The sequence below is a fragment of the Lemur catta genome, chromosome 16 (genome assembly GCF_020740605.2).
Source record: "Lemur catta isolate mLemCat1 chromosome 16, mLemCat1.pri, whole genome shotgun sequence".
Taxonomy (NCBI): domain Eukaryota; kingdom Metazoa; phylum Chordata; class Mammalia; order Primates; family Lemuridae; genus Lemur; species Lemur catta.
The window spans coordinates 47914258-47931886 of NC_059143.1; the positions used below are offsets into that span (position 1 = coordinate 47914258).

Below are 17629 nucleotides of genomic sequence, written 5' to 3' on the forward strand. Positions count from 1 at the left end.
GATATGCCATTGTCTACTGTAACGCTGATCTAAGAAAAATATCCTTGAATAAGTAATGTTTTTTCTGTACCCACAGGTGTTCTGAGTGTGTCACTTCTTGGATGTTTAGAAAATAATGAATAATATATAATAATAATGGGAAAGAATATGCTTGGCACTTTATTTAATGATAGAAACTCAGTCTTAGTAATAATAATATAAAAATGGAAAGAGGTTTTGAAAAAAGAATGTTATTCACCTATTTAACCCATCCATGTGTATATATAACATTTATATAGTGATAACATCTAAAGTAATGAAAAAAATCATCAGCACCAAATATAATAAAAGCTTCTATGTTAATAACCAAATAGTGATGTAAACAGAGAGCCTGCATGTAGTCCTGGCTGAAAGCCTGGAATCTAGAACTCGCTTGCCTAAATTTAAGTTAGAGCTGTGCTCCTTCTTAGCTGTATGACCTCAGGTAGGTTACTCAGTCCCTCTGTGTCCCAGTTTCCTTATTACCATCCTGGTGGAAACAACCATAGCTACCTCATTAAGTGAAATAGCACTTTGAAAACAAGTAGAATAGGGGCCAGGAAGTATAACTGCTTAAAGAGAGAGAGAGATTTAGGAGAACAGATTTGTTTATCATAGTCATAAAAAATTGAGAAAATGAAAATCTTCCTATTATTAGTATTATCCTCTTTTGATCTGGAGTGTAACTCCATGAGGACCTGTCAGAAGAAGCGGTATCTTTGAGGAGTGTGGAGGGAGCTGAGTCTCCCCTCAGGAACAGCTTCACATGCTGGCCACATTCTCTCTTCACTTCCAAGTGTTCTTCATCATTATTATTTCATCCAGGACACAGATATTCAATTTAAGATTCTCTCCAGGGTTAATTGCATAGCACTCAACTTGGAGATGCTCAGTAGATGCTATGAGGATAGTAGACATTATGAGCATAAAATGTTTGATGTTTGTTATTTACTTAATATATCTGGGATGATTGCATACAAGCATGAGGGAATCTTAGAATTTTCACATTTTACACATTTTCCTAGTTTGTTCTTTGGTACCAATTTCCATTTCTAGTCTTTATGTAAAGAAAATAAACTATCATGGATGTAGATAATATGTTATAAAGAGAGAGATTTTTGCTGTTGTCCCACTGAAAAACCGTATTATTGGTTCACGTTAATTTAATAGTGTGTGATAATGGTAAGTTACTGTGAATAAATATACTATATGATGTATCAACTTCTAATTTATCTTTATAATTAGTAAAACAAACTATTTTCAAATTATTGGTGAAAGCCTCTCTATATCAATTCAATATGTCAAGTGTTAACATGTGTAAGTTTTTAACAGGGTTAAAAATAGATAATTAGCTCTACAGTGGAAGATTCCAGAATAACATAAAGGTCATTTTGGATAAGAAGGAAGTTTCTGAAAACTGAGGTGTCAGTTTTAGCTGGAAAATTGCCTAGAACTTGCCTGAACCCTAAGATTGGCTCAGATATAAGAAGACAGGATGATAAAAACTTATCAGAGAACATATGGCAATGTGACCTTAATTTTTGTTTTTTAAAAAAGGAAGAATGGGAGAAAGCAGATAGGAGAACTCAAGGGTGCAACATTTCATTTTGTATTGTCAGAGGTGATGAGAACAATCTGCTGGTAATTTAATTTTTATTTCTTAACATAAAATTACAACTATGGATATCAGATGGTAGATATTAACAACATGTTTGAAAGGCTTTCTGTTGGAGCCACAAGCATGTTTATTTTTTTCCATGTAGTTATAATATAATGTAGAAATAATTTCTTTCCTCCATTAGTTCCAAAGTGAGCAAAACCAACTCTTCCTTTTTTGGCGGCTTTTCTTGTAAAATATCTACACCTAGAAAAACTTACCACAAAAAGTGGGTTACAACTTAAGTTCCCAGATTTTTGTCCCCCAAATAAATGCCATAGAGGAGAGGCTTTCCATATCAGTAGACTTCATACATAATGTATAACTTGAGCAATAAATTTCTTCCTTTGGTAATAGAAAATTACCCTAGGAGAGTCAAGGTGAAGAGGCAGCAAGTAACGGCAAGCTAATTATTATCCTGAATTCATGTTCTTCTCTCTTCATGTCTATACTAATTCTAGTACTTGAGTAAGGAGATACGTCTATGAAGATTTCTAATGGTAAAATTTATGTAATTATTATCATTACTTTAGCAATAATAACAATAAGTGAAAATGTCAAGTATTTGCTATACATTTGGCATAGTTCCACATTCTTTTTGTATTATTTCAGTTAATTTCTACAGCAGCCCTATGACTTATGTATTTTTAATACCCCCATTGTACAGGTGAAGGTATCAAGAGAGAAGGTTTTAAATAACTTGCCCAAGGTTAAGCAACAAAGAACATTAGCAACGGAAAAATAATTAAAATGAACTTCATAGACCACTTACTCTCACTAGCATACAAATGAAGTAAAATTATGGAAAAGTTTAACATTACCACATGTGAATACAGTACATCATCTCCACTCCCTTTTATAGATAAAAACATTGTATTGATTTGTGCCTCTATAAAATCATGAAAATATTGTGGTTTCCATGTCCAGGTTTATTTGTAGCTGAGATAAATCAATTAGCACTGTAGAAATCAATAGGACATATCATATTTTAATATTAAAATGAATACATACAAAGGAAGTATATGAAATAAACCTGTGTAAACTATTAATACACTCTCACATGTTTTAAGGATATTTAAATTATATTTACTTTTGTGTATTTTGCTTATGGTTTATATTAGAAAATTGAGTTTTAAATTATTACTTGAACTATATGAAATAACAAATTGATTTAATATGTTAATGTGTCCAGTTTATTTATTAGCTTGGAACTTGAAGGTAATCACCAGCAAAATGATTTCTTTTATTCAGTTTTAGACATATTTGCATTGATCTTTCTGATGCCCACCTTGACCAAATATCAGACAGTTTCCACAGTTTCTGATCACTTTCAAATATTAAAAATAAAATCCTTTTTCCATTCACTAGAAGATCTTAACCTCACATCCTATCCTATCGCAATCACTCTGTTGCTTTTGATTCTCTGGGGTCTGTATAGGAGAGGAGAGAGGAGAGAAAAGGGCCACTGTAAACATGCTGGTGCCATCATAACCTCACAGCCAGTGTCCTCTGTGACTACAGGCATCTGAAGCCTGGCCCACTATCCTGGGGTGCATTATCTCAAGGACTTGAGATCTCTATTGTTCCTTGACCTATGTGACATATTTTTTGGAACACTGTTTTAAGCTCCCTCTCGTCTGTGTGAAATTTCTATAGCTGCGGTTACTTAACCTATGGGAAACTCATGCAGCTTAGCTGTGTGAAATGCTAGGAACTGCATTTTCCCAGCTACTGTCCTCTCCCCTTCCATGGTATTTCAGACAGTTCTGCCGGGCGTCTTAGGAGCTCTCTAGGAAAAAAGGGCAACAAGAAATTCTAATAGTTCCCAAGGAACTACCTTGGAATTGAGATGCTAGTGTCTCCTCTTCCAGGAAATCACAATTTCCATAGATTGATAGACAGACATATTTGAATATATAAAATGCCACATATTCCTTTCTTCCATTTACCTCTTTAATTAGTCTCCCTGACTTTCATCTGTTTTCTATCTATTACTGTTGAAGAGCATATACAAAAACAATCACAAGAAGACTTGTTTTGACTCAATAGTATAACATCATCAAACTTTTGTTCTCCCTATACAATGAGTTCAAATAAGTTAAAATGGTTAACTTATATGATTTCTAGAGTTTTTGAAAAATCTTTACTCAATCCAGTAACTACTCAGTGTTAACCTATTTTAAAAATTATGTTAATTCCATGTTAACATTCAATATGAACCAATAAGACTTCTATGCATGACTGGGTAATATAGATTGGATTCATTATTACATTATTCAAGAAATATTTATTGGTCATTTACTTTGTACTAGAAACAATTTTAGACAACAATAAAGAAACAAGACTGACAATTCTTTACCCACTAAGGGTCACATTATATAATAATAAAGGAGCAAGACAACAATAATTCCAGGTAGATGAGTGATTTGATAAAGAATAAACAAGGAAAACAAAAGCCACAGGAAGTGGATGGTGGTCATGTAGGTCTTTCTGAGGAAGGTGCAGCTGATCATACACCAGAATGAAGTCAGGGAATGAAACATCAACGTGTCTGGGGGAAGGTTGTTTTAGTAACTGAGGCGGAGAGAAGAAGGAAGAGAAGCGGCAGAAATAAGTAGGTACAGGAAAATACATGGCTTATGGATCAAGGCAGAAAGTTGATTTTTCAAATGTACCCTGAAGCCATTGGGATGTCTCAGTGCTGGAAAAGAAATAGATCCATGTGTTCTAGCAGAATAACAACTGTTATAAGGGTACAGTTATTTACTGAGCAGTGACATTTTGTTAGGTATGGTTTATGCTGCTTGTTTTCCATATCATATTATCTATTCTTTCTAACAAATATGTGAAATAGGTAAGTTGGACCTCATTTTAAAAATTAAACTGAGGTCCAAAAAGATTAGGCAGTTTGACAAAGTTCAGTTATTTAAATAGGAGGGAACTAATTCAAACGCTGGTCTGTGAGGCTCAAGCACATGCAGAGTGAACTACTAGTATTGCTGATATTTTCTGATTCCTATAAAGGACTTTCAATATTTTTTTATTTCTATCATTAGTCATGTACAGCTTACATGTAAATCCATGAGTCAACTAAGGGTGATATATAAGTTCTATGGATATTAATGTGAAGCTGTACTTTCTTAATAAATATCTGTATTAATTTAGACTTCATTAAAATTTACAGAAACAAATTCTTCATGTAATGCCTTTAGCTTAGGAGACATCTGTATTCTTGCAACTACCTTTATGAATAGAAAAAAAAAAGATAAAATAGATACTGAAACAGTACAAAGTATAAATTCTAGGAAATTGCAGCTTTTTTTACTAGAATCGACAGTATTTTTTGATATGGTTAAAAGAAACAATTTTAAAACTAGCAAACAGATATGCAATCATGTGTGCTTTTCCTACATATCCTATGATTGTCAGTCTTATTAATTAAACTAGAATCTACTTTAACACATCTGCTTAGTGCTACTAGACACAAACATTAAAACTATTGGTACTGATTTTGCATCAATGTGCATTTTTATAAGTTGTTTATTCAAATTTATAAGTTGTTTATAAGGCTTTCATCCATACAGAGTTTACTGTGATCCCCAGAAAACCCTATTTCTTTTTTCTAAACTATTTTCCATGGATTGCTTCATCTGTTGTTTATCATAATTTACAGTTCTTCAACCAAGATTATATATTGTTATATTTCAAATCTGATTTTCTCACGGTTTTGTAAAGTCACAATATTTATGTCACCAATGCAATCGTGCCTGGTTCATACTGATGAAAAACTTTCTTCTATTACATTATATAGACGTTTAAGTCTAAAATACTATAACCATTCAACTATTCTATCCGTAGTTCAAAATTATTCAAAATACTTGATTTAAGCATATATGGCCAATTTGCTTCATCTCAGTCTCACATGCTATTAATAAAAAATGATTATATAAACCAATTTTAAGAACTTTGTAATCACTATTTTCTTCTTGTTCAAACTAGAAATTTTGAAGTCCACCTTCATTTGGATATAATAATAAGGATTATTTTTAAAAGGTTGATTAAAATTAAAGTGTTTTATTATATTATTTTCCACTGTTACCATAAACTTTATGTCCAACAGCTTAGCATTTATTTCCTTCATAAGGCTACAATAAAAGTAACTATTATGCCTAATTTTATATTCAGTAATAAAAAATGACACACTGAAGGATCAGTCATATTCTAAGCTCTTAATAGAAAAGGAAATGTGGAGAATTATATCATTTTATTCTATGAATGGTAAGAGTGCAGTTGATCATAATACTTAGAATGAATAATTGAAGTGTGAATCCAATATTCCTTCCACTTATCTAAATAATTTGTAGTAAAAATAAAATACACTTAAAATTTTCACTTTCCACCAGTTTCATAAAGTTTAAATTTAATAATGAGTAAATATTGACATATTTTGCCATTGCATTTTGACATGATAAAATATATTTTCCATTTCATATGAAAATAATCCAGCTATAATATCAAAAATAATACAAATTCATATACTATATAACTCTGATTAATTAATACATACCAAGTATCTGTCCAAATTTGAAATCAGTTTTAAAGAGTGGTCTTCGCAAAGATTTTAAAATATCAAACTAGAATGAATCATGGAATCTTACTCAGAAACTTGTTACATAAAGTAAATGTTTTTAAACCTTTGTGTAATCACCCAGATTCTCCTAGGTGTTAAAGTTTGCCTCTGTATAGTATCAGGAACTTAACACACAAACATTTTACTGTCACTTTCTAAAAGTAAAAGAAAAAAAAGTATACATAAAATAGGACAAGATGGCCTAATTCAGTGCCTTTCTTACATTAGCCATTCAAAAATTTTAAGAATTTGCATTAGACGATATTGAAAAATGCTAGAGGAATATTTCAGTCATATGCTAGACTTGCCTTGCACTGGCGCCCCTGAAAGCTGATTGTTGGCACCTCTTCCCACACTTTGTTCAATGACAACATGTGTGTAGCCTGAAACAATCATGGAGTATTTACTCAAAGGAAGTCAGAAAACTCTATAAACAAGGGCTTCCCGCCACCCCAGAGAAGCAAAGCACACAGCTCTTTACCGAGAGACTGCGATTTGGCCCAAATATATTATCACTTTTTACATTTTGATGGTAAAAAGCTCTAAGTATTTGACTGCATTGCAGAACCAAACATGCATGCTAATCTTTTAAAGCGAGGTCCCAGCTCATTAAGGTAATCATAGTTTTCATCCTGATCAGAGACTGCTGATCCTAAGGAGCTTAGGGATCCAGCTAAGGACCCCATTCCTTCAAAAGCGTAGGTCTGGAGGGAGTCAAAGGGAGGGGCGCACGGATCAGTATTAGCTTCTTCCAGCTTTTCTAGAATGAATCTCCTGAAGATGGCACTGTCTGGGCCAACCTGCAGAGACTGCCTGTATAGGCTCCTGATCTCCGCCCTGGTGGTTTTCTGAGTCTTGTGTTCCCGCATTATGGTGCTGCTCCTCAGCTCTACAATATCAAACGCCTCTGTATCTTCTTCTCCGCCCCCTTCATCATCATATCTGAATATATTCTCTCTGAAATCTTCACTTTTCTCAGGAAATAGAGTCTGTTTTCTTCGTTGTTTTAGACACAAGATCAAAAAAATAAACCCTGACAGAAAAAGCATATCAGAATATTAATTAATGCATAAAGACTATTATAAACATAACAGTCCTTGCTCTTGTTACAAGCTCAAGACACATGCTTACATTTTATGGCTATAAGATAAAAAGACACATTTATCATTGAAAATTTACCAAAAGGACTTGCAAAATGACAAAAGGAAGTATCACAATCTTTCTGTCTGCTGACTTAGAGGAGTAACACTAGAAAGATTTAGTAAACTGTTTGATGATAACCAATTTAACTTAAAAATTTATTTTTTCTTAAATATAAAAATAGAACAAAGTAGATAATGGAACATTTTCCAATCTGAATGCACTTGTCAATCTTAGTAACCAATCATCCATGGTAATAAAAGTTCACAACAATGGAATAGATATTCCTCATTGAGGCCAAATTCTGCAGCATAGTTATTTCCTAAGTTAATATTTATTGACTACAAAGTATATGTGGGAAACAGTTCTAAAAGCTTTACATTTATTTATTTATTTTGTTCTTATGAAACCCACATGTTATCATATGCTATTAAATATGGGAAAACTGAAACACAAAGATGTTAAATCACATCCCCATAAATACACAACTAGATAAAAGATACAATGGAATGCTATTTAATGCTATTCAGCTATAATACAGAATGAAATTCTGTCATTTGTGGCAACATGTATGAACCTAGAGGGCATTATGTTAAGTGAAATAAGTCAGGCATAGAAAGACAAGCACGGAATGATCTCATTTATATGTGGAATCTAAAAAAGTTCATATTTTAGAAGTGTAGAGTAGAATAGTGATTACCAGAAGTTGTGGAGGGTGGAGGAAGAGGGGATGGGGAGAGGTTGGTCAACAGGTATAAAGTTATAGTTCAATGGGAAAAATAAATTGTGGGGTTATATTACACTTAGAGTGACTATAGTGTATGGCTTATTTTAAGATAGTTAGAAATGAGGACTTTGAACATTATTACCATGAAGAAATGATAAATGTTTAAAGTAATAGATATGTTAGGTACCCTGATTTGATGTACTATGTACACATGTACTCAAACATCACACTGTGACCCCAAAATATGTACAATTATTGTGTCAATTATAAATAAAATTTAACAAAATAGACAAAAGCAGAAAGTTGGTTCAGAGCCTGTGCTCTGTGATATGAAATTAATTTCAGAAATTCCAAATCTATCAGGTATTTGAATGATGGTTTGTCCAGAATTGATGTTTATTATATAAGATAATTTTAGTATCATGTAGAAATAGAAAATTTTCAGAACACTTCTTTTTTATATTAAGGAAAACTGTGTGCGTGTGTGTGTGTGTGAATGATAACCAACCCTTACTCAACCTTGGATCTTATGTAGCTACTCATAATATTACACATAGGATTTGAAACAAACATGAAGTAATGTTATTAATATTATCACAAATAGAGCTATATTAGGTATGTAATATTTTATATAAAACTTACATTTTAAATACTTGAAATTCTGCTCTTGAAATAAATAAGGTCACCATGTTTGAATTCAAGTACTGTACTTTAAAACTCATATGACATATATGATTAAAATAGAAAGGGTCTAATAAATAATATTCTAATCACTTTCAAAGGAAATTAATGACTATTGGTTGTCTCATATTCCCACCTGCTAAATGTCACTCATGCCTGTCACTGCGAAGCTGCCCCTAGGGTATTTGTAGGTGTTCAGGGCTTGATTTAGGTCTGTATTTGTAGGTAGGTAAGTGCTTGCCATCCTCCAAATAGTATACTGTGATTACTGCTTCTTTCTTCTAGTATCTAGCTACATAGCTCTGTATTCAGTTTTATGCAAAGACCATTAAAAATATTTGAAAAACTGAAGTGGGGCCCAAAAGAATAGTAATGTTAAGTGGTAAAAGAAAAATGGATGGTTTTCAAAGCTTTGAGAAAGATGAGGAATGCAAGGCAAGTCCTGAAACATATCTTGTGTCAGTTCAGGATTCTGGAACCAGTGGCTGATATAATTGATCTCAGTACTCAATACAGTTGTGTTGGCTTTTGGTGTGAAGTTACTAGGGAAGTAAGAACAGGGTTTGGATCATATATATTGGCATTAAAAAAAGAAAATGAGAAAAGTTTATATTAGATGAATCATTTGTAATCTTGAAAGCCTGGGTAAGATATTGTGGGGTTCAACTGTGTCATCTGTAAAATGGATATAAATTACCGCTTATGAAAACAACAATAAAAGCAACAATAATACGCAAACAAAAACAAATGAATCTATTTTAATGAGATTTCTTTCTGTTTAATTCTTTGATTAAATAAGACTCTCTCTTTTACATTCCTTGATCCTAACATTTACTGTCTTTTTCATTCACAGAAAAAAATTAATGAAATTATTGTTATTTTTAATTGAAAAATAGTAATTCTATACATTTATGGTGTATAATTTTATGTTTTGATATATGTACATACATTGTGTGATGATTAAATCAATTTAATTAATATGTGCATCGCCTTACATACTTAAAAATGAAATCAGTATGGTGAAGAGAGATCTGTACTCGCATGTTCATTGCAGCATTATTCATAATAGTCGAGATATGGCATCCACCTAAGTTTCCATCAGTAGTTGAATAGATAAGGAAAACATGGTATATATACACAATGCAATACTACTTAGCCTTAAAAAGAAGAAAATCCTGTCATTGCAACAACATGGATGAAACTAGAGGACATTATGCTAAGTGAGATAAGCCAGGCACAGGAAGACAAATACTGCATGATATCACTTATATGTCAAATCTAAAAAAATCTAACTCATATATAGGTAGAAAGTAAAATGGTAATTAGAATTGGGGGACTAGAGGAATGTGGAGATGTTGGTCAGAGAACACAAAATTTAAGTTAGACTTTAGGAATAAGTTTAAGAGATCTACTGTACAACACGGTGACTATAGTTGATAATGTAAACTGAAAAATTGCTAAGAAAGTAGATTTTACTGCTTTTTTTCCTCCTAGGGCTCTATTCAGTTAAAGTATAGTGTTGCATAGTGGTATGTTGTGGTTATTAAATCTCAGCACATAATTTTCTAGCTGCATGACCATTGGTAAAGCATATAATTCTTTGAGTTTCAGGTTTTTCATCTATACAATGTAGGGATAAGAGTTGCTACTTCATAAGGTTATTGTGAAGATCAAATTGCATAATACATAAAAACACTGAAGGCTATCTCCAGAAGTATAATAAACACTCAAGAGAAGCTCACCATTATTATTACTAATTTTTACATACATTTGTTACAATGCATATGTGTCAAAACATGCATAAATAGATGTGCACAAACATGCATACTCATACAATTCAAGGTTCATTTATTTTCAGCTTGAAATGCATATTTATCCACTCTATTTTTCATTTACTCCATTTAAGAATTGTATTACATTCAGAGAAACAATAAACACACACACAAACTCACACTATACTGCTATAATAAAATTAACTATGTTATATATTATGCCATTTTAAATAAATGAGTATATGTCCAGTTTAGCACTACTTACCAAATATTCCCATAATGCAGAGAAGAATAGCAGTTATGACTTCTGTCTTGAATCCCATGGAAAGCGTAAATTCCTTATTCCTGCAGATCTGTGTATTCCCATTTTCATCACAATCACAGACATGTATGGTAAGGGTGTTTGTACTTGTAAGTGATGGGATTCCATTGTCAGCAATTAAGATGGATATGTAGAAGACAGACTCTTCTTGTAGGCTAAATCCAGTTCTATTAGTCAAAATTGTAGCTGTGTTATCTAAAACAAAAATCCATGTGCTAATTTTTTCAACAACATAAAAGAAATTCACATGTCATATATACTAGAGACAATAGTAGAGATATAATCCAATAAGCTCAAATAAAAGGAAAGGAAATTTCTAATAAGAAGACAACTAAAATATCTACACCAAAATTGTTATTGTTGTTGACATTACCAAAACCTTAATCATGTAATTGAATGAATTACTTAAACCATCTAATTATTATTTAATATAATTAAATATTGAATTGACATTATTGAATATGATTATTTACATTACTATTTAAATTATTTCATTATTTATATTATTATTGAATTATTTAAATCAATTCCAAAATGTCTTTGACAAAGGAAAGATATATGTGTGACACAGAAAAGAAAACAGCTTTTTAAATAGATATCAATATTTTATAGGGGCTACTGGCATTACATTTATGCTGATAGAGCCATCTCTGTCTGGGTTAATTACACACAATTAGTGCATTTCCTAATAACTGGAACCCATTGTTTTCAAAAATACTGGGAATATATAGCATTTTAAAAGTTATCTAACATAGCACAGTATCTTAATGTATTTTCTATTGAGAAAAAATAATCTATAGTTCAGAAAAACATTAAACTATAGTCATACTGATTCATTCATCTAGAGAGGACATTCAAAAATTAGCAAAAATAAACAATATATACTTCAACACATATAAAATTATTCTTTCCTAAGTTCCAAAATAGTTCTAAACAACTTTTCTCAGTGCAATTTTTTGTGCCTCAGGACTGCATTTTTGCTTTAGCTTTTGTGTGTGTGAGATTTTTTTTTTTTTTTTTGGATTGCCTTCCCCAAAAATATTTTCTGTAGCCATCAGACAAACTTTAGAAGACAGTATCAATAAAATACAAATAAATAAAAGCCTTTTAAAATGCATAAATACTTATGACTTTTGCCAAGTCATCTCTTTTAAGCCAATTCTCTATTAAGTTCTTGAAGTCTATAAAGCCCATGTGATTTTATTTACCAGCCAGATCTAAGAGGTGAGAGAGATACCTGACATTTTTAAAATATGCATTTTATTAAATTACTTATAATTGCAAACATTAAACCAAATCAATGTTATGTTTCAATATACTTATTTTCCTCAGTAATTTATTTTATATTAATATAAACAAATCTAAGGGGGCTTTTTAATATTAATATTTGTGTTTTTTATCCTAAGTATATTTGAGTTCCTCCCTGGGGAAATTTGACAAGAGCAAAATGGAGAGAAACACGTTTGTATTTACTCTTCCACAAAAGATCTCTTGATCAAAGCTTAACCTCAGGTGTTAGGACAGCTGGAGGTATTTGGTTACAGACACTTGAGTAATAAATCTTACAGTGTTTCGTATCCTTGAGGTATAAAAGAAAGTTAAAATTGAAATCCATATTATGATCAAGAATCTCTTACTGTAGCAAATGTAAAAGGAACAGGGTGGCTTTGTATAAAAGTTAATCCACTTCTACACAGAGGGGAAAAGAATTTCTGTCTCTACACATAAAATTCATCAGAACACTTTATCCATAGATTGATAAAATCATTTAGTTTTGAAGGAAAAATAACTGTCTTAAATCAATTTCATATATTTATAGCTCCTAATTAATGATCCCCAATATCTTTGAATCCACCAAGCTAACATGGCTGTAAGTTAAGTATTTATCATTTTCTCTCTCAGACATAGATTGATATTTGAGTTAGATGAGTTCATGAAAGGAGCCACAGTGTCAGAACTGCAATTATATTTGTAGGGTCATTTAGACTTTACAAGGCTTTACAACCACTGATGACTTTAAAAAGTGCTTCTACTTTGAAGAAATGCAGTGAAAAACAGAGCAAGTATTTTTAGTACTTTACTTGGGGTTTTATTTTTCATTTTTATCATCAACCCTTTGCTATATTTCTCAATATTACCTTGTTGGAAGAGCAGTATAAATTTCATTACAGTCCATTAAAAAGCCATAAATTCCACTGAAATCAAACATGATTCACAAAGAACAGATCAACAGTCATTATGAGTGAATGATATTACCTTGATTATCTTTGATTGCAAAACTTGAGTTGTTTGTGTCTTCTAAAGATAGAGTAAAGTAAAAATGGTGATCTTCTGTGGATTCATCTCTATCTACCGCACTAATGGTCTGAATTATCTAGAAAAAAAATAGAGACAGATTTTTGTTATTGTTTTTTGGATTCAGGAAAAAGATCATGCTGTTACTAGTATTAGCTTCGATTAAAATTGCTTTACCAAAATCATTAGGGACATTGCTTAGAATAACTGTCAAATTGGTGTAGATTATTAAAATATTTTCTCAAGTTAAAAATATGTTGACTGACTTCTTTCAAAAGAGTGTTATGACATTAGATAATAAATTCTTCTTGATGATTCAGGTGAATTTCATAAGCTAAATTTGTTAGAGGCTCTCAAAGCATTGCTGTTACATCTCAAGACTTCCTCCCACCCACACTACCTACAGTTCTCCCTTCTTTCTTTTCTCCTTCCTTCTGAATGCCTGGCATTATAATTTGCTAAAATTATATATTTCTGGCTTGTACTGAGAGCAAAACTGTGGTAGAGTTATATTGGTTTACTAAAGTATTTGCCAAAGTAATGAGATTTTTAATTCATTTGAGGAAATAATGCATTTAAACCATAGGAACAATATGCATAATTTTTTGACCCATAAAGATTATAGGAAAAGTGTTCCATATCAAATAAGTTTCTCTCTATATCTCAGATCATAAAACAGTGAAGTAATACAGATATGAACAAATCAGTTCTCAATTAATTCTTTTCTTTCAAGACATGAATGTGTCAATCAAGTAGTTCATTATTGTCAAAAAAGAGATATGCTGTCAAGATCACATAGTGAGATGGTGATTAATTCTGAAAATTAAAGTAAATTGATTACAGAAGTTATTGTTTTGAATTTTCTAGAATTAAAATGCTTTTAACAGTATGTCAAACAAAAATATCCTCAGATGCAAGATGACAGACCCAAATTTATGTTATACTTTAAAAAATAGTTCTCTCTCTCTAGGCATAAAAAGCATTATGAAACTAATGTAATTTGTACATTATTTCTCTATATTGATTTATTTTTTCTCATAACACATTCCTAATTAAATAAAAATCATTTAATGTTGATTAAATTATCTAACAAAGCACATTTTTATTCAATTTATGTTTATAATAATAAACATGGATGTTAGGGTAAGGCTTTGATTTTAGAATATCGTGTGATTTTGTACAGGCTAGATGAAGGGCAGGGGCTTGGAAATCTGATATTATGAATCCAAGCTTTACCATTAATAAGTCTTCTAGCCTTGAAAAATGAAGATTCTAATACTTACCTTTTAGAATTCATTTTTCAGATTCTGCAACTTAGCTTGTCAAAGAGATTGTCACATGATGAGTACCTGCCTGTTATGTGTTCCTCATGAAAACATTCTTTGGTTCAGATTTTCATAGAATGGCGTACTGAATATTGTTAGTAATTTCATTATATGCATATTTTTATGTAATATTGATAACAAAGTATAAAATTCATGTTTATCTTGTTAGCATAGATAGTTATTAGTTTTTGACAAGGAATATTTTATTTTACTACCTGATGTTCTATTAAACAGGAGCACCTGACTAAATGTTGAAAATGTTTCCCTTTTGTGTATGAAGGTTTAAGAAGACTAGAGAGACTTTGGCTTCATATATATTTTTAAAAGACTTTTAATTAATCAAACCACCTTATAGATATGTATGGGTAAGCGAAATGAGCAGGGTTTCAACACTTTGCCCACTTTTCAATGAACTTCCACTTACGTTTGCTTTGTAAATTGGTTACCAAAAAGATATGTTTTATTGGGTTCTATTTCTTTATAAAAATAGAAAGGCACTGGCATAAAAAAATCAGTCATATATCAAGTATCATTAATTCTATTGAATTAACCTTGAACATGTACACTTTACATGAAAACACAAATCTCTTACAAGGTACAAATTAGTGTGCACATAAGTCTTGGCTAGGGATATTCATTTTTCCTTTTAATATGGCAATGGAAAAGTTTTTATTTTAATATTCAAATGAAATGTTATGAAAAATCCCCATTTGTTTTATTGGTTGATATTTACTTATATCTATTTACCTGTGCCTATGGTTGGCCATATACATTTATGAAAAAAAGCAATGACTAATTAAAAAGTAAAAGTGTATTCAAAGAACAGCCATCACTTGAAGGATTGGGAAAACAGAAAATAAGCATAATTCCAAATTATGACAAATTTTGAAAGATTTTTTAAATTTTCCTTTAGGTCTCTGGGTAGAATTTTGTCCAATTTCTTTGTGACAAAATGCATTCAATTTTCTATCTATAGTACTTTGAAATCTATGATGGAAATGTATTGCATCAGCTTTGAGAATCTACCTTTTAATAAGAACTACATATGCACTAGGTTCTATTCTTTTTATCATATCTAATCTTCACAATGTTCCTTTGGAATAAATCTTATTATCATCCTCCTTTTTAAAATACTTACATTAAGCTTCAAATAAGCTAAGTATCTTAGATAAATAAATTGGCTGGGTCAGAATTAGAATGCAAGCTGGTGCCATGGCTGGTGTGAAATATAAGTGGTACATGTGGCTCCCCCAGAGCAAGTTGTTCATACCCTAGATCTGTTCTTCTCCTTGCAGGTGTGCATATAAAATAATATTATAATATATCCTCAGCAAAGAGTGAGAGTTTGATCTCTTCTCTCTCTATTTGGATGCCCTTAATTCTCCTCTCTTGTCTGATTGCTCTAGCAAGGACTTCCAGCACTATGTTGAATAGAAGTAGGGATAGTGGGCATCCTTGTCTGGTTCCAGATCTAAGTGGGAATAGTTTCAATTTTTCCCCATTCAGAATGATATTGGCTGTGGGTTTATTGTACATGGCCTTGATAATTTTATGGTATGTCCCGTCTGTGCCAATTTGCTAAGAGTTTTTATCATAAAGGTGTGCTGGACTTTGTCAAATGCTTTTTCTGCATCAATTGAGAGAATCATATAGTCTTTGTTCTTGCTTTTATTTATGAGATGAATTGTGTTTATAGATTTGCATACATTGAACGAGCCTTGCATCTCTGGGTTAAAGCCCACCTGGTCATGGTGGATTTGATTTGCTAAAATTTTGTTGAGGATTTTTGCATCAATATTCATTAGGGATGTTGGTCTGCCATTTTCTTTTTTGTTGTATCCTTTCCTGGTTTGGGTATCAAGGTGATACTGGCTTCCTACAATGAGTTAGGGAGGATACCATCTTCCTCAATGTTGTGGAATAATTTCTGTAGTATAGGTATGAATTCTTCTTTGAATGTTTGGTAGAACTCGGAAGTGTAGCCATCTGGTCTGGAACTTTTCCTTTTGGAAGGTTTTTAATAACTGCTCCAATTTCTGTGCTTGATATGGGTCTGTTCAGGAATTCTAATTCCTCCTGGGTGAACTTAGGGAGGTTGTATGTTTCCAGGAATTTGTCCATTTCCTCCACATTATGTAGTTTTGGGGCATAGAGGTTTTTATACTATTCAAAGATAATATTTTGTATTTCTGTGGTGTCTGCTGTGACCTCTCCTTTTTCATTTCTAACTGAGTTTACTAGGGTCCTTTCCCTTCAAGTTCTTGTCAGTTGGGCAAGAGGGCTGTCAATTTTGTATATCTTTTCAAAAAAACAGCTTTTGGTTTTGTTGATCTTCCGTATAGTTATTTTATTCTCAATTTCATTTAGTTCTGCTTTGATCTTAGTTATTTCTTTTCTTCTGCTAGGTTTGAAGTTGATTTGCTCTTCCTTTTCCAATTCCTTGAGACTGTTTGTTAGATTGTTGATATTTGAACTTTCTGCTTTTTGGATCTGAGCATTTAAAACTGTTCATTTTCCTCTCGGTAATGCTTTGCTAAATCCCACAGATTTTGATAATTGTGTCCCTGTTATCATTAAGTTCGAAGAATGTTTTGATTTCTCTCTCCTCCTTTACCCAACAGTCATTCAACAATAGTTTAATTTCCACGATTTTGTGAAATGATGTATATTTCTGTTGGAATTGAACTCTAATTTTACACCACTGTGATCTGAGAAGATACATGGTATTATTTCTGTTTTTTTGAATTTGTTGAGGTCTGATTTGTGGCCTAGTATGTGATTAATTTTCGAGAAAGTTCCATGAGCTGATGAGAAGAATGTATATTTGGCTTTATTTGGGTGGAAAGTTCTGTAGAGGTCTGTCATACCCTTTTGTTCTAGAGCTCTGTTTAAGTCCATTATTTCTCTGCTTATTTTCTGTTCAAAAGATCTGTCCAGTTCATTTAGTGGGGTGTTGAAGTCCCCAGCTATTATGACGTTATTGTTTATCATGCCATCAGACAGGATTTGCTTTATGTATCTGGGTGCTCCTGAGTTGGGTGCATAAATATTAAGAACTGTTA

At 31.9% G+C, this 17629-nt stretch overlaps 1 protein-coding gene across 1 annotated transcript in view; it reads right to left on the minus strand.

Moving 5' to 3' along the window:
• Window positions 1–6130: 6130 nt before the first annotated feature.
• Window positions 6131–17629, minus strand: part of CDH19 (cadherin 19) — a 66406-nt gene continuing 54907 nt past the window's right edge. The window contains exons 10-12 of the mRNA XM_045527344.1: window positions 13204–13321; window positions 10891–11142; window positions 6131–7338 (exon numbers count right to left, since the gene is read on the minus strand). Coding sequence (XP_045383300.1) covers window positions 6848–7338; window positions 10891–11142; window positions 13204–13321 — 861 coding nt within the window. The 3' untranslated portion in view covers window positions 6131–6847. The remainder of the gene's footprint in view (window positions 7339–10890; window positions 11143–13203; window positions 13322–17629) is intronic.